This window comes from Osmerus mordax, chromosome 1 (assembly GCF_038355195.1).
Source record: "Osmerus mordax isolate fOsmMor3 chromosome 1, fOsmMor3.pri, whole genome shotgun sequence".
In the NCBI taxonomy this organism is placed as follows: domain Eukaryota; kingdom Metazoa; phylum Chordata; class Actinopteri; order Osmeriformes; family Osmeridae; genus Osmerus; species Osmerus mordax.
The window spans coordinates 19,332,535-19,350,747 of NC_090050.1; the positions used below are offsets into that span (position 1 = coordinate 19,332,535).

Sequence of the window (18,213 nt, forward strand, 5' to 3'; positions counted from 1 at the left end):
CCTGTCTGGCCCCCCAGTGGTGGAATCAACTCCCCACCTCCATCAGAGACACTGACTGTCTCTCCACCTTCAAGAAAAGGCTCAAGACGCACTTGTTCCGGGAGTACAACGGTACTTAGGAACGGTTCGCTTGACCCGATGTTAGTTTCCTCAAGGATCACAATGACTCTTGCTTAGAGACTTGTTGCTCTTGTGGTTAGTGGTAACTGACTTAAATTTTTGGTACTCGCTGTGATATAGTGTTTTTATTATTGTTGCTTGCTTTTTTCCACAGGTACACTTGCACTTATAGCGGTTCATGTTGTTTAATTGTAACTTGTTTAACTACATGCTCTTATGGTTCTTCCCTTTGGCACTTATTTTGGTTGGTCACAATGTGTGCTTCATGTTTTGGCTACTCGCAATGTTTTGTGGCTATCTTGTTGTTATGATCAGTGACCTATGCACTTTGTAAAGCTCTCTCTTGGAAGTCGCTTTGGATAAAAGTGTCTGCTAAATGAAGAGATGTAAATGTAAATGCAGGATGGGACACTATAAATCTAGGATTGGGATGTGAAAGGCCTCTTCACATTGTCATGTCTTAAGATACACTTTATTGACAGTGACGATGCATAGCGTATATACAGTATACAACAATTGTTAGTATTGCATATGTATCTCTCTTCTTCATATATTAATGTAGTCAAAAATTCATAATGGTACACAGTCATACTTCTTTATAATGATCCCTATCTTCTTTCTCTGTACCACCTAAACTGTGTCCCGTGTGTTGGAAACTATTAATTCCTTTTTAGAATATTTTGTGTTGTATAGGCAGCAGTAAGGATGTTGCTAGGGGTACTGTTAAGTTGTCCCAGTTCTACAATCTTTTATAAGCCTGCCTTACTCAGAGATCAAGTTAACAAGCTTGTTGTTATATATCTGCTTTGGTTTCAGGTAATGTTGAGACAGCTAGCGATCGGACAAGAAATGTTTACAGTACCTGACATTATCCCGCACAGCCACGCTCTTCAGAGGACTGACATCAGCATATCCACCAATGAGTTCAACCACAATTAACTATCCTGATTGGAATAACATGCATTTCATATTGGCACCTACCACTGACATTTCTATTAAGTGGTCTCAGGTTTTGACACATTGTGATTGGCAGATGGGGATCAGTTGTGTGATTGAGATTCAGAGGTTGATGTTTTGGTGATCAAATGTTAGGGGATGTTAAATGTATGAAACTTGTGATTCTCGGAAAAATATTTTGGTGGTTGAGTGATATATCAGCACATGAGAGATACATTGGTTGAAACAAAATATAAGAATTATGATTAGAATTTTAAAAAGACACACACTTACAGTCACTGTTTTTTTTCATACTGTATTAAAGACGCCCCCAGGCTCTGATAGCAAACCAATGTAAAACAAACACCTCAAATTTAAAGCCAAGAATGTATCCAGGCGCAAATCATGGTATTTCCTTGAAAAGACAACATTGGTGGTTTTACAATCTCAGCCAAAGTGCCAACTCCCAGTGGGAGTTTGCACTTCTAAGATATGACATGCTGATTTATGTAATTTTTTTAATATAACTTTCAACATTCCCAATAGACTATTACAAAATATTCAAATGTAAAACTGCAAAAAACACCTCACCTGTTGTATCTGCCCCTGGTATAAGGTTTGAGTTTCTATGAATATGTCTAAAGCGCATGTTTCCAAATAATATGGGCAACTGATTTTCTGTGCTCCTGGGTCAATCAAGATTGTCTGCAACATTGCACCTATGAGTTTCACAAGTTTTACAAACTGTGTATTGAGGACTATGAAAATCTATGGCAATGCCACCAAAATTGTTACCTTGTGCACCTTGTGCATAACAATTGTGAATAAACAGATAATGCAACAATATACTAACTGTATTGTATTAGGTCTGATTCATTTGTTATCAAAAGAATGCTAACTTTAAGTGTGCATATAGAGGTGTGGGGCTGCATGTTATACATGCAGTTTTCAATCTTCATGAAAAGAAGAGTTCGTATTGTAAGCACATTTTAATATAAATAGGTCAAAAGTGCATTGTATGCAAAGCACCAATTACATGTGATGTCATGATATCATTTTAAATAACTTGCAACTTTGCATTTGTTTGGAATATTTTAACTTTGGGCATTGGTCATCGGCACTTTGACGTTCAAGATATTACCCAAGATTGTTGATTCCATGTGACTGAATGTTTGCAGCTGTTTTCACTCATACCCAGCCTCTCATGCAGGAACAGCACGATGGGCACTGAGACGTGTCTGGGGGCTAGTCCCACCCCAGTCCTGCCTCAAACCCCTGGTCTCTGTGAGGTAAACAATGGGAGGCCTGCCCCCCTTGTCCCTTTCTTCTGAACATCAACAGCATCACAGACAGTCTTGACTTTTGCGTCGTCTTCTAACGCCCAGGTGACTGTTCTCGTCTGTCCTTCCACCGTCATCCCTCCTCCTCTTCATCTTCCCCACCTGCCGTAAGACAAACAACTAGGGGTGGGACGATACACCAGGTAACCAAAATCCTGCCACACAAACTTTTTGAAAGTGGCACGAGATCTCGTCACACCTCTACAAACCAGGGGAGGTTCTGGCCCTACGTCTCAATAAATATGGGCAACGCAGTTCAGGACATTTACCACTAGGTGTCAGTATATGATTAACAAAGTGATTCTTCCTGACCATGACATGCAGTTTGTCATTATCCTATTCCTCCAATGTCTTTGCCGGTGAGCCAAGCAATATCAGTTACATTTTAATACTATAATCTTGTCAAAAGTCAAAGTAAGATTTGGCTTTATAAAAATTACTGCAAATGGACATTGTAAAATATTATTGTACTGGGAAAGAATATCACAGCTCTGTAATTAAATAGATAAATGGGACAAGAGCATAAGATATCGTCATGTGAATCAATATTTATAACAAAGGTTTTTGACATTTACATACCTTAGCGTCATGTTCAGCAAATTTCTGGAACATGTTGGCGTAGATTATCTTGTCCCGTTCATGGTGTTCCCGGATCTTGCGCTGGCAAATGGAAATCTGAGCGCGGGCTGCTCGATTTGAGGAGTTGACCTGCAGCACTTGCCGGAAGTCAGTCAAGGCCAAGCCAAACTCATTACGAAGGAGCCGGGCCTCCCCACGACGGTACAATGCCTTCTCATTCTTCCCATCCACTTCTATGACCTGGGACACACACACATTTTACAACAATGGCCATCCATATATAAAAATAAAAACAGATCAACATGTCCAATGGGCTGTTAAAAGGCCCCGTCTTGACTAAAAGATCAATCAAATTCCACCAGGGTGTCTATAAGCTTGTGTCTAAACATGTAGCAAGGCTAGTTGTTTATTATTCTGGAAAATGTAAATGAAACTATTTGGACTATAGGAAATTGAATCTTGCCCTTTCCTCCAACTCAATATTTACATTAAATTACGAAGAATAATGTTATGAACAAGTGTTTTTGTTTCTTGACACCTACTGTGAGTCTTTCAAATAAAGCATGTGGTTGCCACCCAAAACAAGTCATGACTGGAGGCTTATGCCTGAAAACGCTTGATTCACTTGATGTGCAATAGTTGCGAGCCATTTGTGAATGAATGCCTGATTAGATGAAAGACTATTGGAAGAGATCATACATTGATGATGCCACAAAGCTTTTACGTAATTTTTTTTGAAAAATCCAAAAGTGATATGTTTAGTGTGATGATAATATAAAGCAGGTGTATGTGTGCAGTATTTACCTTGTTGCAGTTATCTACTGCTTGTGAAAAGTCCTTCAGTCGCAAGAAACACAGTGCTAGGTTGAGCTGGGACAACATGAGCAAGTCCCGGATCCTCTGTTGTTGCTCCACCCCTGTCCCACACTCCATTTCCAGCCAGGACACAATGCGCTGGTACTGAATAACTGCCTGATAATACCGCCCGGCCTAGCACAGAAAAACACTTGGGCTCAGTTAAGTGACTAATCAGAGTTCTCTCTAAGGTGTGTCATGTGAACTCCCCTAAACATGAGAAAATGAGTCAAGATCTTGGGGAGATGTGTAATAAGTCACATGTAGGTAAGGGAGTGGAGAAAACTCCACAAACTTTCCTCAAAGAGTGAAATAATATGCAAAGTGTGTTATTGTCCTAAAGTTTTGTTCCGTTGTTAGTCAGATTCTGTTTCTCATTACATGTTAATCGCAGATTAAGGAAGGGCATGGAATGATGTAACAATGTCTGTTTCAGATGTCTTTAAGATGTAAAATAAGGTATACACTGGTTATACAAAACAATACTATCTGGATTCTGTACCTTGTAATAATGGTTTCCTTTATGTTTGATTCCAACAGCCATATCAAGTTTTTCACTCAAGTCCATTTCCCAGGATTCTTTGGACTTAAAATCACACAGGCAATTTGATTATTTTATTGGAAGCTATTATTTCAACATCAGCTAATCAACTGCTTTACCTTATTAGAAACTCACCTTCTGAAAATCTTTAAGTGTAACTTCATATACCACTTCTGTGTTTGGTCCAATCTTGAACTCCGGATTACCCTCTTTACCAAATGCATATCTACAGAAGCAGAGAAGGTGTTATGACTAAAATTCCTGGCACTGTGTAAACTGCATTTAATAGGTTTAACCAATAATATGTCTCCTCAGTAAGCATTGTTCACCAATTTTGCAATAGGGAGTATATTGAAATTACGCCAAACTTACTTGGGTTTTAAATAAAGCAAGCAGCACTCTCCTTTCTGCATCTTTTCCATAGCCCGGTCAACTCCCAGAGGAACCCTCTTGTCATCAGCCTCACCCACAATAAAGCGTACATCTCTTGAGTCAAACAGACAACCCTCACAGCTGCCTTGGAGGTGAACTAGAGGATATGCCAGACATACATAAGCATCAACTGATCATTTGAAAACCACTCAACTACACTTGTAAGGGGGCATTCAAAGATGTTACTTCATAAGGGACAGTCGAAGACAGCCCATCCTGAGAAGAACCTGTACCTTCAACAGTGGACCCCTCGTTGGGATTATTGAAGCTCTCCCCTTTGACCTTTATCCTCCTGATGATCCCACCATCGTCAGTGAGCATCTCTCCCTCAAAGTTTAGTAGTTCCACCTGCAGCAAACACACACACACACATGCAACCATCCACCTGGTTCAACAGCAGAAATTGCAAGGCCCCAGTTATTGCATAAGTAGTTCCTTAAGGTTCTCTTGGGCTTGGTATGTACTATGTTTTAAAATAAAAAGATCTGATCATTAATATTTCTGTTATATCACAGCAGATCTCTGGTGAGTCAACTCACATCATAAATACCCTGCAAGGCCTCAAGCTACAGCACAACACTGTAAGAAGAGCAACTGTCTGTGAGATTTTGTGAGAAACCCATGTGCTCGGCACTTCCCAAGCAGGATTGTTGAGCTCAATGCTCCAGCCTACATGAGGGAAGGGCTTCCTGACCCGCAGCGGCCACGTTACAGTTTGCACTTTAAGTGGCAGAGATGCGCACCCTGCACATCCTCTAAATAATCTGTAATACTCTGAGTAGTCTACTAAGGAGGCTCTTTAAGAGGTTTGAATCCTAAGCAACGTTGCTGTTTTAATTAGAGTAGACTAATGTAGCTGCAGTACTGAAATACATGTCTGCAGAATTCACCACGTTATTTTATTGGCCATTGTAGCTTGAACTTAGTATCCTACAAGAATAAATATGAGAACTAAGTATTACTCGAGAAACTATTTCCTGTTTTATCTTACATTTACATTTAGTCATTTAGCAGACGCTCTTATCCAGAGCGACTTACAGTAAGTACAGGGACATTCCCCCGAGGCAAGCAGGGTGAAGTGCCTTGCCCAAGGACACAACGTCAGTTGGCATGACCGGGAATCGAACTGGCGACCTTCGGATTACTAGCCCGACTCCCTCACCGCTCAGCCACCTGACTCCCTTAAACAGTCCCTTAAACAGTACTTATCAAGTAAAGGTAGTTAATAAAATGGCTTTGAGCAGGCATTCTCAAACTGTGAGGCACCCCCCCCCAGGGTCGGCCTGAATGACATAATTTGAGTACATTTCATGTTTTTGTCTATACAGACACTCGAAAACAAAACTTGAAACTAGACTCAAACTTATTTTCAACTTGAGGAGCATGAAAAAAAGCTAATAAAAACGATACAAAATTCAAACCTGTGCTGCCACTCACCTCAAACAGTAGTGATGAGTTGGGAGGTATTTTGGGTGGGCTTCCAGCAGATCCATAGGAATACTCTTGTTTACAGAGGAGCATGCAGACTTCTCCTCTCTGCATGGTAGCCAAGGCAATGTCCCAGGCCTTAATTACCTGCCCTATGGCATGAATGTAACAAAAAGTACTTCAGTGATGGAAAATAGACTTGGGATTTTACACTTGCACGTCAACCATTAAGAAATTGTGTTTATGACGGTTAACGATCTTAAAAATAACAAAAGAAATCCTTCTGTGCATAGATTGAATGTACAGTCGAGAGTGGATGTTTTAAAAGCACACTGAAGTAAAAAGTGCTCAATAGTGAGTTCCCTTACCCCTTCCCAGATTGAAGCAAAAAGGCTCTTTGCGATCTAGACTTGAATCAAACTTCTTCCCATTGAGTAGTCTGCCAGTGTAATGAACAGTCACCCTGTCTCCAATCATGGGTCTGTCCCCATCCTGTCCCTGTCGTTTTATCACCTGGAAATACAATGAACATCAAATTTAAGATCAGAATGAGGTGCAACTCCAAGGGTAGATTATTTCATCTTTTCATAACATTGGTGTGCGCACATGTGTGTGTACATGTATAAACGTGTACAGTACATGCAAAAAAGCATGTGCCCGGGAATTAAAAAGTGTGTTGGTATATCAAAAAAAGTGTGTTGGTTTGTGTGTGTACCAAACGATGTCTTAAATTCAAACTGAGAAATTGCCAAGATTGTTAAACCCTCCCAATACCTTGTAAACTCCCTGGTCTTTATTAGGAGTGATGTCAATGCCCTTTGTTGTAAAAACCACTGGAACAGACTGGCCATGCATACACAGATCCTTATCAGTTGTCATCTCTGCACCTGGGTAGGCCTTTCTATTCCTGTAGAAACAATGAAATACACAAACAATTGGTTAACTATTGGTGGATTTTTTTTTTTTTGCTTAAATATGTGGATGATAGGTCTCCGTCAGTACAAATAAATCTTGCTGCATGTGTTTTCCTGCATGTGTGTGTACGTGTTTCCCGGTGTCACCGCTCCCTGCATGCGTGCATGTGCATTGCTGTGAGACCAATAAACCTTTCTGCTTAAATAAACCTTATCCGTAGTGCAGAGCAAGACTTTTTTTTTAAATAGGTGGACATTACATGACAGCTCTCCCTTTATTCATTCAAAGAACACACAGACAAATACCTGGACTGATGTTCAAGTTCAGCTTGCAAGTTAGATCACATGGATAAAGCACTCTAAAGCCTGAATATAATTGGACAGATTGTCCAGAAGACCCCCCCCCCCCCCCCGTTAGTGCTTTTGACAAAAATTTAAAATAAAAGTATAATCATTACAGGTTTGTTGAATAAACTATGATTGATGATATATTATCACACACATCTTACTTCACCAATTTTATCTGTGGCAGCTAAGGTAGCAAAACTAAAAACATAAGTCATAGTTTAGCTCCTGTTCCTCGATGCAACATTCTAACAGCCCTTCAGGATGTGAGTCCTTTTCCAGCCTATGGTACATAAACGGTGAAATATTTAACTACCTCTCTATTGGTACAGTATATCAACACTTTATTAAACATGCTACCTAAAATAAACCTGTACAAAGTTTCTGAGAAATACAGGTAATAACCTTGAAGAGAGTTAGAATGTCGGATTAACATTTAATCAACATTTAAGGTCAGTTTTATACCCTATGTTCTATTTTCCTATACTCCTTCAACATCTGTGCCTTAGGCCTTTCTGACCTGTTGTTCTTGAATTCATTTTCCAATTAGCACAATTGTTTAACAAAAACTAATTTAGTGAATGAGGTCAGGTAGGCACTAGACACAGCAGTATACAGTTTCAACTGTTCTTTGTTCTTCAGTATACGTACCTTTATGTCGGTAAAATGTGCACTGTAAAATATAGCTTCCGTAAAAAGTATTATTGAATAAAGTGAACACCAAGTAAAAAAAATAAAAATACATACATGGAACCTGTTAATAATCATACTGGTTATTAACAAGTTCAATTTTATATAGTTGAAATTAAAATCGATTGTTATGCTTAAATTGACCTTGTGTGAACTGCAAACTTGTTAACACATAAGTGCCGGTGTCTATTTGCGTGTGTATACTATACTGTATGTCTGTGTTCCTAACCAAGAATGAAAGGGCTTATGAGTGTGTGTGTATGTGTGTGCGTGTGTGTGTGCGTGTAAGCACATGTGTGTGTGTGTGTGTGTGTGTGTGTGTGTGTGCGTGTGCGTGGGGAACACTATGTTCCGTCTGTTCAGAGTTCCCTGGCACAATCGGATGGTGTTCACCAATTTGAAACCCACTTAGTCACAACACAGCATCTGCTTAGAATGGCAATGGGCAAATATAAATTCATTAAATTGCCTATCCCAAAATCTGAAGAAGTGCAAAGACAGTTTATTTATAAATCTGATACATCAGGATATACAATATGTAAAATAAGTACATTTGTGGGGAGGGGGGTTTCCATAACATAATAAAAAAAACGAAATTGTGAAAGTGATGGGAAGGTAGGTAACATTTTCCTCTTATCCATGTACACATTTACAAAGGACAATGTATGTCAAATTATTGATGTTTTTATAGGGATAGTGCTATGTGTCTTATAAGCATGGAAATCAGAACCCTGCTGAGAAATGAAGGAACAGAACACAACAAACCAGTGAACATTCAGTCCTGGGAGCTCATGGTCACTCAACAGATAGGCTGTGCTTCCAAGCTCTCAAACCTAATGCTTAAATGCTATTTCGCAAGTAAGTATGACTTCAAGAGGACAGTTACTGACAATGAATGAAGCAAAACATTGTCCAGACTAAAAGTACATTATCTGTATGTATTCTCTGATCTACCACAGGAAAATAGTTACTTCATATGGCAATTATAAACCAGATGTAGAATGACAGATCTCTCAATCCCATTGCTGTAGACTTTATGCACATAATTTCTGGGAACTGCATAACTGACTGTCTCTGACTCTCTCTCATAGATGAATCATTACACAGTCTTTACTTCCACCTGGCTTTATGCTGTCTTTAACTACACAGTCTCTACTTCCACCTGGCTTTATGCTGTCCTTAACTAGTCTACAACTTGTACCCTTGTTGAAAAAGGACCAATACAGCCCCTGTTGAGAAGGCTTTTGCAATGAACCATTGTAGAGTCTAACCCCAGGAGAAAATATTGGCCTGATGAAACTGACTATACTGCATACTCTATCCCAATTTCACAATACATCCATAAAGAACTTGCCTCTATCCCTCCGATGTTAACCTCATAGGCTACTGTTTCTTATGCATTTTTCTGTATTTATAGTGTGCTTATATCTAATTCTTCTGCAATATACATGGTCACAATAACATGCCTACATGTGTGTGTGTGTGCGTGTGTGTGCGTGCGTGTGTGTTTGTGTGTGTGAGTGAGTGAAAGAGCCGACATTAGACTAGAAACATTAGACTGTTTAAGGAATTATGCAAATAAACTATTGTCTAGGATTATCAGTGGAAATATGTTCTTAAGACAAGAATATAGGTAAATGGCCTAATATGTGCAAAGAACAGATAAATTATGTATGTCATGCGAGGAAAATAAAAGAATAAGGAAAATAGAATAAAAGCTATCCTGATTATTGACACTGAAATTTAATTCAACAGAACAAATTGCAATCTATAGAACATAGACAAATTAAAATATAAGGTGAGTGTCATATCAGGAACATAAAACTTATCAATACGATCTAGCCTATATCCGCTCTACGCTCTAAGATTGAAGATAAAAATCAAATTAATGTCGATAAAGATATGACTTACTATTTGTTTTGATTATTCTCTCCCTCCGTGTATTTTTTGTTGTGTATAGCCTGTAGTTTCAGCCGGTAGCCTGTATTGCCAGTGATACAGCAGCGCACGCTATTCCGTTTAGTTCAAGCCCGCCCTCTCATAACCAGGGAACTAAATGTTCTGTCCATAGTTTTTTTTACACCCAATACCACAGACAGCAGTGACGATCAACATGCTAGTTTGGGCCACATGGAGAACTGAATAGAAATGACACCGGGGAAGAGGCGGGGAGAACGAAGGGGAGGGTGATTTAGAGTAAAAAATTAAGGGCAGGTCTTGGAAGGTAGCCACATAGTAACACAATGTTCCGGCTGTACTGTAGCTCCTCTGACGAGAACACTGTGTTCCAGTAGACACCCTGACCTGTAACCCGTTCTGTGCCGAACGCCGGCGCTACCGGGAACAGCCTGTACAGCACTGTTCTGTCCTCGGGGGCTCAGATGAACAGTTCACATAAACATTGCAGTCCTCGGTTCAATGCGTTATTATCGGCGAGACGATAAGCACACCATCTGGATTACTCAGGCAAAATTACCAATATAAAATAAGTAATTTTGTAGGCTACTGAATTTGTGTTGGGTTGCATTTCACATTTGGACATTATGCGTAGGATGCAGAACTCAACGACCGTCAGATGATATGCGTAATTTCAAAAGCAGTGTAATTTCATTTAAGCAAGTGCTTTAGGGAAAGCATGTAGCCTAGGCTAATGTCACCATTGCTGTTTATATCGGACAGGTGATGATGTAGGCTACAGTAAGCTAGCAAGGCCTACCCTTAAGCGGTTACCTAATTGTTAAATATAGCTACACAACATCAGCCTATAGCCAATCTATATGTCTATAGAAATAACACAACTGCCATCTGATTCTGTCTGGTGCCTTTTTCTTGTGTGGGTTTGCAAGAGTGATTGAATTTCATCCCCAATAAAGTTATTGTACTGACGACTGATCAGCCGAAAGACAGCAGTAGGCTAGTTGATGGTTAATTAATTATAACGTTGACTAACGCGTTAATGACGACCTCTCCTAGAATTCCAGGAAAACGTTTTAAAAACACTAATTAAGCAACTTTTGTTGTCAGCTCAATTAAACCAAGCCTTGTCTGAGAATGAGTTCCGTTGTCAGTGATTTAGGCTAACAGTAAGGCTAACATCTTTAAAATTAAACTTGTGAATGGGTGTAGCCGACAGCCATCATCAATATTTACATCTAATACACCATTTCTGGTTTTGTTACTCCATGCACATTTCAAGTTCCTATTGCAAAGTGATCGAGAAATGATCAAGCGTCTAGGGGTAAGATATAGCCAATAGGCTATTCAAGTAATGGGATATCGATACCAGTAAAAGTAAACATGGATTGTTCTTTATCTGTATAAAGTCTTCTTTATAAATAGCCTAGCCTAGCTATTATTGTTAGCATTGTTGGCTCTCAATGACTACAAAGTGTTGGGTAATAGGCTACATTCCTCAATATCCATCGTACCTGAACAAAATTGTAATATCTAGAACCAGTCTTAATTATAGGCTATTCTTCTTCAGCTACAAACTTATCTGCAGAATTCAGTGAATACAAGCTAGTGTCTGATTGAGTGTCAATGTAACTAAAAGCACGGGGGCGGGTTCATTCAAGGATACACAGTCATCAGGAAGTTAATCAGAACAGAATGTGCTGTTCTAATCTGATTGAAAACTATGCTCTGAGTGGTTGTGAGAAAGAGGAAGATGTTGGCTATTTCACGGCTAAACAAGAATGCAGAGACAGTGGGGAAAACCTAAACAGCAAAATATGTTGATCCATGTGAAGAAAAGGTGGAATAGGAGCGCCCACCCTCACACAAACATGCATACCTAGACCAAAATAAAGCAACATAATGCTCTTTGTTTGTGTTCAAGGCATCTGTGTTGCGTAACCCCCACCAGCGTAATAACCCCCACCAGCGTAATCTCCTGCCTGATCCTTTTTAGCAATGAACTTCTGCCCTCTAGGGGGTCACGGTGTGTGATGAGGAGCATTGATTGTCTTGTGTACCAGAACCAGAAAAGTTTTTGCTGTGTGTTATATAGGCATATAGCCTAAATTAGGCCCATATTTAGGCCCATTAAGAATATAGGTTTCAAAGCTTATTATTGAGCAATTAATAACATGAGATATAACAACGGATTTAGGTGAGAGCAAAAGGAGAGTAGGCTATAGTTAAAATAGTAGGCTAGAATAACGGTAGTCACAAACAATGGCAGACACGTCTTTTGAATGTCATTAGGCGATTATGTAGGCCTATTTGTGGCCCATAATTGTATAACTTGAATTTAAATAACTTTTAGTAATATATGGAATAACATAGTAATTGGTTTATTTTAGTTATAGGCTAACAAGAGCAAGCATAAGCCTATATTTACTTTTATTATTAATATTATTTAATAATAGGCCTATTAATAATAAATATTGCTTTACCTTTTTTAGGAATGAGGCTATATCTACAGGATCAGCTTCAAAACCCATTAAACACGATTACAAAACAAACTTTTAAATTCATTTTACACAAGTGGGCCTACGCTTATTTTGTCAAACATGATCATGGCCCGCCAAGTCAATCCCAGAATGCATTGCACTTGAATTTCCCGTGCGTAAGAAGAAACGTTTTTTTCCTTTCACACACTAGTAGCAACCTGACTGTAGCTAGCTCGACGTCGCCTTCGCTTCTACACGTTGTGAAACTAACCAACGCATACGGAAGCTGGGGATTAACCGGTAATATTTCTAAATGTGTTCAAATTGCGAATTTTAACGCTGATGTAATGTAAACTTATAATGGGTTACCAGTGTCGTCGAATGAGATCTTCTAGTATAGTTTGCATGCTATTTTTACTGTTAACGTTGCTGTTTTCCCTGTCGTGGATATTGGCGTTAGCAGATTAGCAGTAAAGCTAAGCTAATGGATCGAGCGCAGATCCTAGACACGGCCCAGTAGCAAGATATACAGTACTAGCTACATAGGGAAGTAGTGTCTGGAGCAGGCAGATCAACGTGATTATAGTTTAGGCGCTCGCATAATAATATATATTTTATATATATTCCCGTGTTATAGGAGAGACTCCCAAGACATCAGCTAGCCAGCTAATGAATGGAGTTACAGTTCCCCGCGCACAGTGGGAGTTGCTTGGCCTCAAGGCTCCAGCTAAATAGCTAGCTAGCGATTGACAACATGGCCGACTGTCGTTGGCATGCTAGAGCAGTTTGAATGTAGAAGACGGTAGCTCACTACCTACCAATAATACTGCTAGCGGTCTTTTTTTAATAATGTAAATGGAGTTTGGGGAAATAATAGGAAATTAACATGCACTAAGTAGCCATAATGAGTCATAAAAAATATCGGCGAATAATATTGGGCCTACCTAACTGGAAGGAATCACTTGCAAGCACACGTTTGTCGGCCATGATAGCTGTCCGTGTGTTATGTCCAAACAATGAAATTAACTTCTGGTGCTAGCGTAGCAAGCGCTGGCTGTATCTGTACATTGATAAATGGGTTCTCCCATCAATTATAACCTTTATTTGTGGTGGCTGCTCGTATAAGGACGTTTATCTTAATTAGGTCATTGATTATACATGATCCAAACTGCTATGTAAAATGGCACCCTGTAAGGACGACAGCATGTACCGTCTAACATAGCGCTAAATTCAGATAGTTACAAAGCTATTTGCCTGTGGCGTGAGTTCAGTATCTGCATGGTCTGCTAATCCATCTTTTTCTTTGTGACAGACTCTACTATTTGAGACATCGAGATCGGTTAGAATGGGAGGTAATGTAATATTTGCATCGTTGAATACATTGTATCTAAATAACTATATGTATCAATATGAATAATTCCTTGAAACAAAAATTGATGTCTTTGTTCTTTTTCCCCTTTAGATCCTGCCCTTAACAGAGATTGCCCTCTTGACTGTAAGGTTTATGTTGGGAATCTAGGCAATAGTGGGAACAAGACAGAGCTGGAGAGGGCCTTTGGGTATTATGGCCCTCTGCGCAGTGTCTGGGTAGCCAGGAACCCTCCAGGCTTTGCCTTTGTAGAGTTCGAGGATCCAAGAGATGCAACTGATGCTGTGAGAGAGCTCGATGGAAGGTACGCATGTGTCTATTTAAGCATTAGTTTTTAACATAAGTAATGGTATTCCATTCATGCGTGTCCAAGTGCTGATTTCTTACATTATGGTCAATGTCTTCAGGACGTTGTGTGGCTGCAGAGTGCGTGTTGAGTTATCCAGTGGGGAGAAACGCTCTAGGAGCCGCGGCCCCCCCCCCTCATGGAGCCGGCGCCCCCGGGATGACTACAGGCGGCGCAGCCCCCCCGTGAGACGCAGGTAATGTTTCTCTTAAGAGCTTTATTTCCTCTATTCCACTTTTAAACGTGTGTACCAGAACATTTATATCCCCTTTCATCATTTACTCACAGTTTTTATTTATCCTTAGTTAATACTGCTGGATTCAGGTAACAGGTTGTGGTTTACAGTAGTGCTTATAAAATTGTCTCTTTTTCTAAAAGGGGTAATCATATCTGGAACATTAAATGTAGTGCTAAAGGGGTCCATAATGCAAAGGATTGCTAGGTTCTGAGAAGGGGGTCCTTTTACATGTTTAGCCCTAGTTTGGGTTGTGACAAAGTGAAGACTAATCGAGCAGTTTGTCAATTTATGAAAAGGTGGCAAGTGTTTGGTCATTTTATTTTTATGGATGTAAGCTTTATTAGATTTTTTTTTTACGTTTGATTTTTTTGCCATCTATATTAATAAAAATGAACCCCGTTGCAGAGTCATCACCATGCCTCTCCTCACCACCCTCTGAGTCAGTCAACTAGTCCTCTTTCAGCATCATGTGACCGCTGACCAGCGTGCCCCAATCAGCTTGGCTGATGTCGTGTTACATGACCCAGGCATGGCCAGTCGTCAGGTGGCACCAGCCTTTTGGTTCCTGAGCATGCCGTTCCCAGCACCCTCCTCCAACCTAAACCCAAACGGCAGCGGCCCATCCCACATTACCGACCAATCAGCTTCTATACCTTTTCCATTATGAACACAACTATCTACGACCAGCTGCCCTCGGCTTACCTATTAAAGACAGGGAAAATCTACAGCCGCCCCCGCCAGCCAACCAACTACATATCTCCAACATTTGCAACATGTGGCAAATCCTCTCTGCAAATTCGACCTCCCTCGCCATCACTGTCTGGCCTTCTTGCGTCATTTCTATCTTGTCCAAATCCCCCCAAATAGTAAGTTGTTTTTCTCCTGCTTTTTGTAGTGTCATGCTTAATCTAGAGCTGCTTGAGCTTGAATATGAACTTCACAGTTAAGTAATTGTACTCCCAGAGTACAATCATAAGAGTTTGGGAATTCCATCCGTAGGTCCCTAATTCAACCTATATCCCTAAATTCAAATGTTGTGGTTCCATGCACTGCTGGAAATCTTGTATTGGTGATAAAGCACAAGGCCCTATTTAATTTGTTGTGACGTCCACCTAAACAGCACGTTGACTTATCTACTGTGCATTGCAATATGCTGGTAACATATTGGAAATCTGGTTGTACTGGAGCAAATGTATTTACCCTCAGAGGTGGCTCTCCAAACAGTACTTTGGTCCAAGTAAAGGTTGCTGAGGACTCTATCCCCCCCACCCCCCCTTTCCCACCTGCTCAGAAAAGGGAGATGCTGTGGTTGGTGTTTTATAATGATTCCAATGGATTTGATTTAATAGGAAATGGCCTGGGGTATTCTTGAATGTCATGGCCCCTCACCTGTCATTTTATCCCACCCATTCCTCAGATCTCCCAGGAGGAGGAGCTTCAGTCGGAGCCGCAGCAGGTGAGTCTATCAGTGCCTCTTTCCCTGTTTCAGTGTCATTTTCATTTATCTGTTTTAGGGAGAAAAACAGGTTATTGGGCTCAATCCCCCTGGTCTTAATGCCACCATTAACTTACTACCATTTTGTGTGTGTCTTTTTGATTCAGGTCTCTCTCCAGAGACAGAAGACGAGATAGGTCTCTGTCCAGAGACAGGAACCATAAACCCTCCAGATCCTTCTCAAGGTCAAGGAGGTAAGTGTGGACTCAGATATGCTTGCATTTAAGGTAAATGCATGAACTGATCAGGCTGTAATTTTCAGTAAAATTGACATCTTTCTTTTTCTACAGTCGCTCCAGATCTAATGATAGGAAGTGAGGATCGGAACTTGAACTCATACAAAACCAGAAGATTTCCGTGGTGTAGAATCAGGTTATGGATGGGTTAAGTTTCATTTTAAAATGACACGATATTTTAGATTGTTCTCTTTTTGAAATGGGACAACTTCCTGGTTCAACTATTTTCTGTAATTGTCAACTATCATTAACTGATTAACTGTATGTGAGAAAAAGGTGCGTTTGGAATATTGTCTCCATTATAAGTTGCTTTCTACAGTACAAGTTGCTTTCTTTTCTATTTGTAGTTGTATGGGAAGTGAATACCACCCATTGCATGTCAAATAATTTGGATTGATTCCTGGCATGCAACTTCACATACTTTTTTGTTTTTTGAGGTATTTTGATTAAAACTTAGATGCAATGTTTGGTGGTTTTTTACTTTGGATTTAGCTTTGTTTTATAATGACTTTTTTCTGTGGGGATGTCATAAGTACAAGACCATGACTGAAAGTTGGTTCTTTCAGACATTTACTGAAGTTCTCACTTAAGCTTTAATGGTAAATAAATTGCTATTGATGTCAATGTGTTTGAGTTTGACTGGCTGTTTAGTGCATACATCATGCTTATGTCAAACTGATCCAGATAACACAAGGTGCAATTTCAACACCATTGCATATGGGTAAGAATAAGTACTGATTAAGCCATTTATAGTTTAGACACATTTAAAATAGTTTTGAGCTACATAGTATGCTCATAGACTACATTGGTAGAGCAAGTGATACATATTAGTTTCCCCTGTAAACTGGTGTTTTGTTCTAATTTATGATGCGTCAGCTCACAACTAGAGAAGTAGAACTGACTTCAGGAAGTGTTCAGTTCAGGCAATTTGGTAAGTGTTAATGCACAGGATGTGAAGTTGTGGCAACATAAATATGCATGAAAGTGGAGACAAACGACAGGCTACGGTTGCTGTGAGAAAACGTGGGTGTTAGATGTTTGCTGTTCCATAAATTCAAAGTTAAGAAATGATACTGTGAAGCTGAGCTCAACGCTATGCTGGCACTTTGCTGAATAGTGTTTGGTGTTACACAGCCAGGCTTTTTAAAAGGTATGTTGAATTTGTCACATTTCATAGATCAGCTACTTTTACAAAGGCTTACATAGCCTGTGCATGCTTTTAATCAATTCACTGTACATCTTTCCTGCATAAAGCAAATGTAATGTTTATTTCTCCTAGTTTGTCAGAAATTCAGTCAATCAAGAATTGAGAGATCAAGGGCCACTTGAAAGATGTCTAGAAAAATGAAAATGGGTACATCACGAAGGATGGGGAGGGATAAGGGTGAAAAGAAAACCAAGACAGACGATCAGTCTCTTGCGTCGATGGAGGAAAAAGGGATACATGTTATGGCTAACGCTGCATTGAGGAAAACGGAGCCCATCTCACAGGACTTGGTTCAGTTAATACCTTCACAATCTGAAAATCCAGAATTGGATACCACTAAAACAAAAAGGAAACTTGGATCTACCCGTAGAGATAGAGACAGGCAGGATGTATATGAGTTGTGGTTAGAAGAAGAATGTGGAAATAAAACAGAAGTATGTAATGATGCTGCACCCAGTGAGGCTGTAAACAGTGAATTGCATCAAAATGCTTCTCTATCATTTGAACCATATTCTCACCGGGAACCAGCAGAAGAGCATTTCCCATCTTCTCTAAAGGAGACAAAAAGCAACCCTCCATATTTACAAATTCTGCTTGACAAAAATACTGATCTGTCAAGTAACTCTGTGGTCTTGGCACACTCTGCAAACACTCATGCAATGGTAGACAGTGATAGAAGGACAGTAAAAGAGGAAGAGCAGAAATCGGAGCATCATCGGCAGAGGCTACAAGAGGATATGTTGTATGA

The 18,213-nt window shown here is 39.8% G+C and overlaps 2 protein-coding genes across 2 annotated transcripts; one reads left to right on the top strand and one right to left on the bottom strand.

Annotated features, from left to right (window-relative positions):
• Positions 1-608: 608 nt before the first annotated feature.
• Positions 609-10,294, bottom strand: fkbp5 (FKBP prolyl isomerase 5). The gene is made up of 11 exons (XM_067242286.1): positions 10,092-10,294; positions 7,006-7,138; positions 6,600-6,744; positions 6,241-6,383; positions 5,037-5,151; positions 4,744-4,900; positions 4,507-4,597; positions 4,333-4,416; positions 3,780-3,965; positions 2,976-3,215; positions 609-2,498 (listed from the first exon to the last, which is right to left on the bottom strand). Exons 2-11 carry the CDS (start codon positions 7,108-7,110, stop codon positions 2,400-2,402), a joined length of 1,365 nt encoding a protein of 454 aa, XP_067098387.1. The 5' UTR covers positions 7,111-7,138; positions 10,092-10,294; the 3' UTR covers positions 609-2,399.
• A 2,517-nt stretch (positions 10,295-12,811) lies between these two features.
• srsf3a (serine and arginine rich splicing factor 3a) lies at positions 12,812-16,485 on the top strand. The gene is made up of 7 exons (XM_067242504.1): positions 12,812-12,874; positions 13,887-13,926; positions 14,037-14,247; positions 14,351-14,485; positions 15,945-15,983; positions 16,130-16,216; positions 16,313-16,485. The coding sequence occupies exons 2-7, from the start codon at positions 13,920-13,922 to the stop codon at positions 16,338-16,340; spliced, it is 507 nt and encodes a 168-aa protein (XP_067098605.1). The 5' UTR covers positions 12,812-12,874; positions 13,887-13,919; the 3' UTR covers positions 16,341-16,485.
• Positions 16,486-18,213: the final 1,728 nt, after the last annotated feature.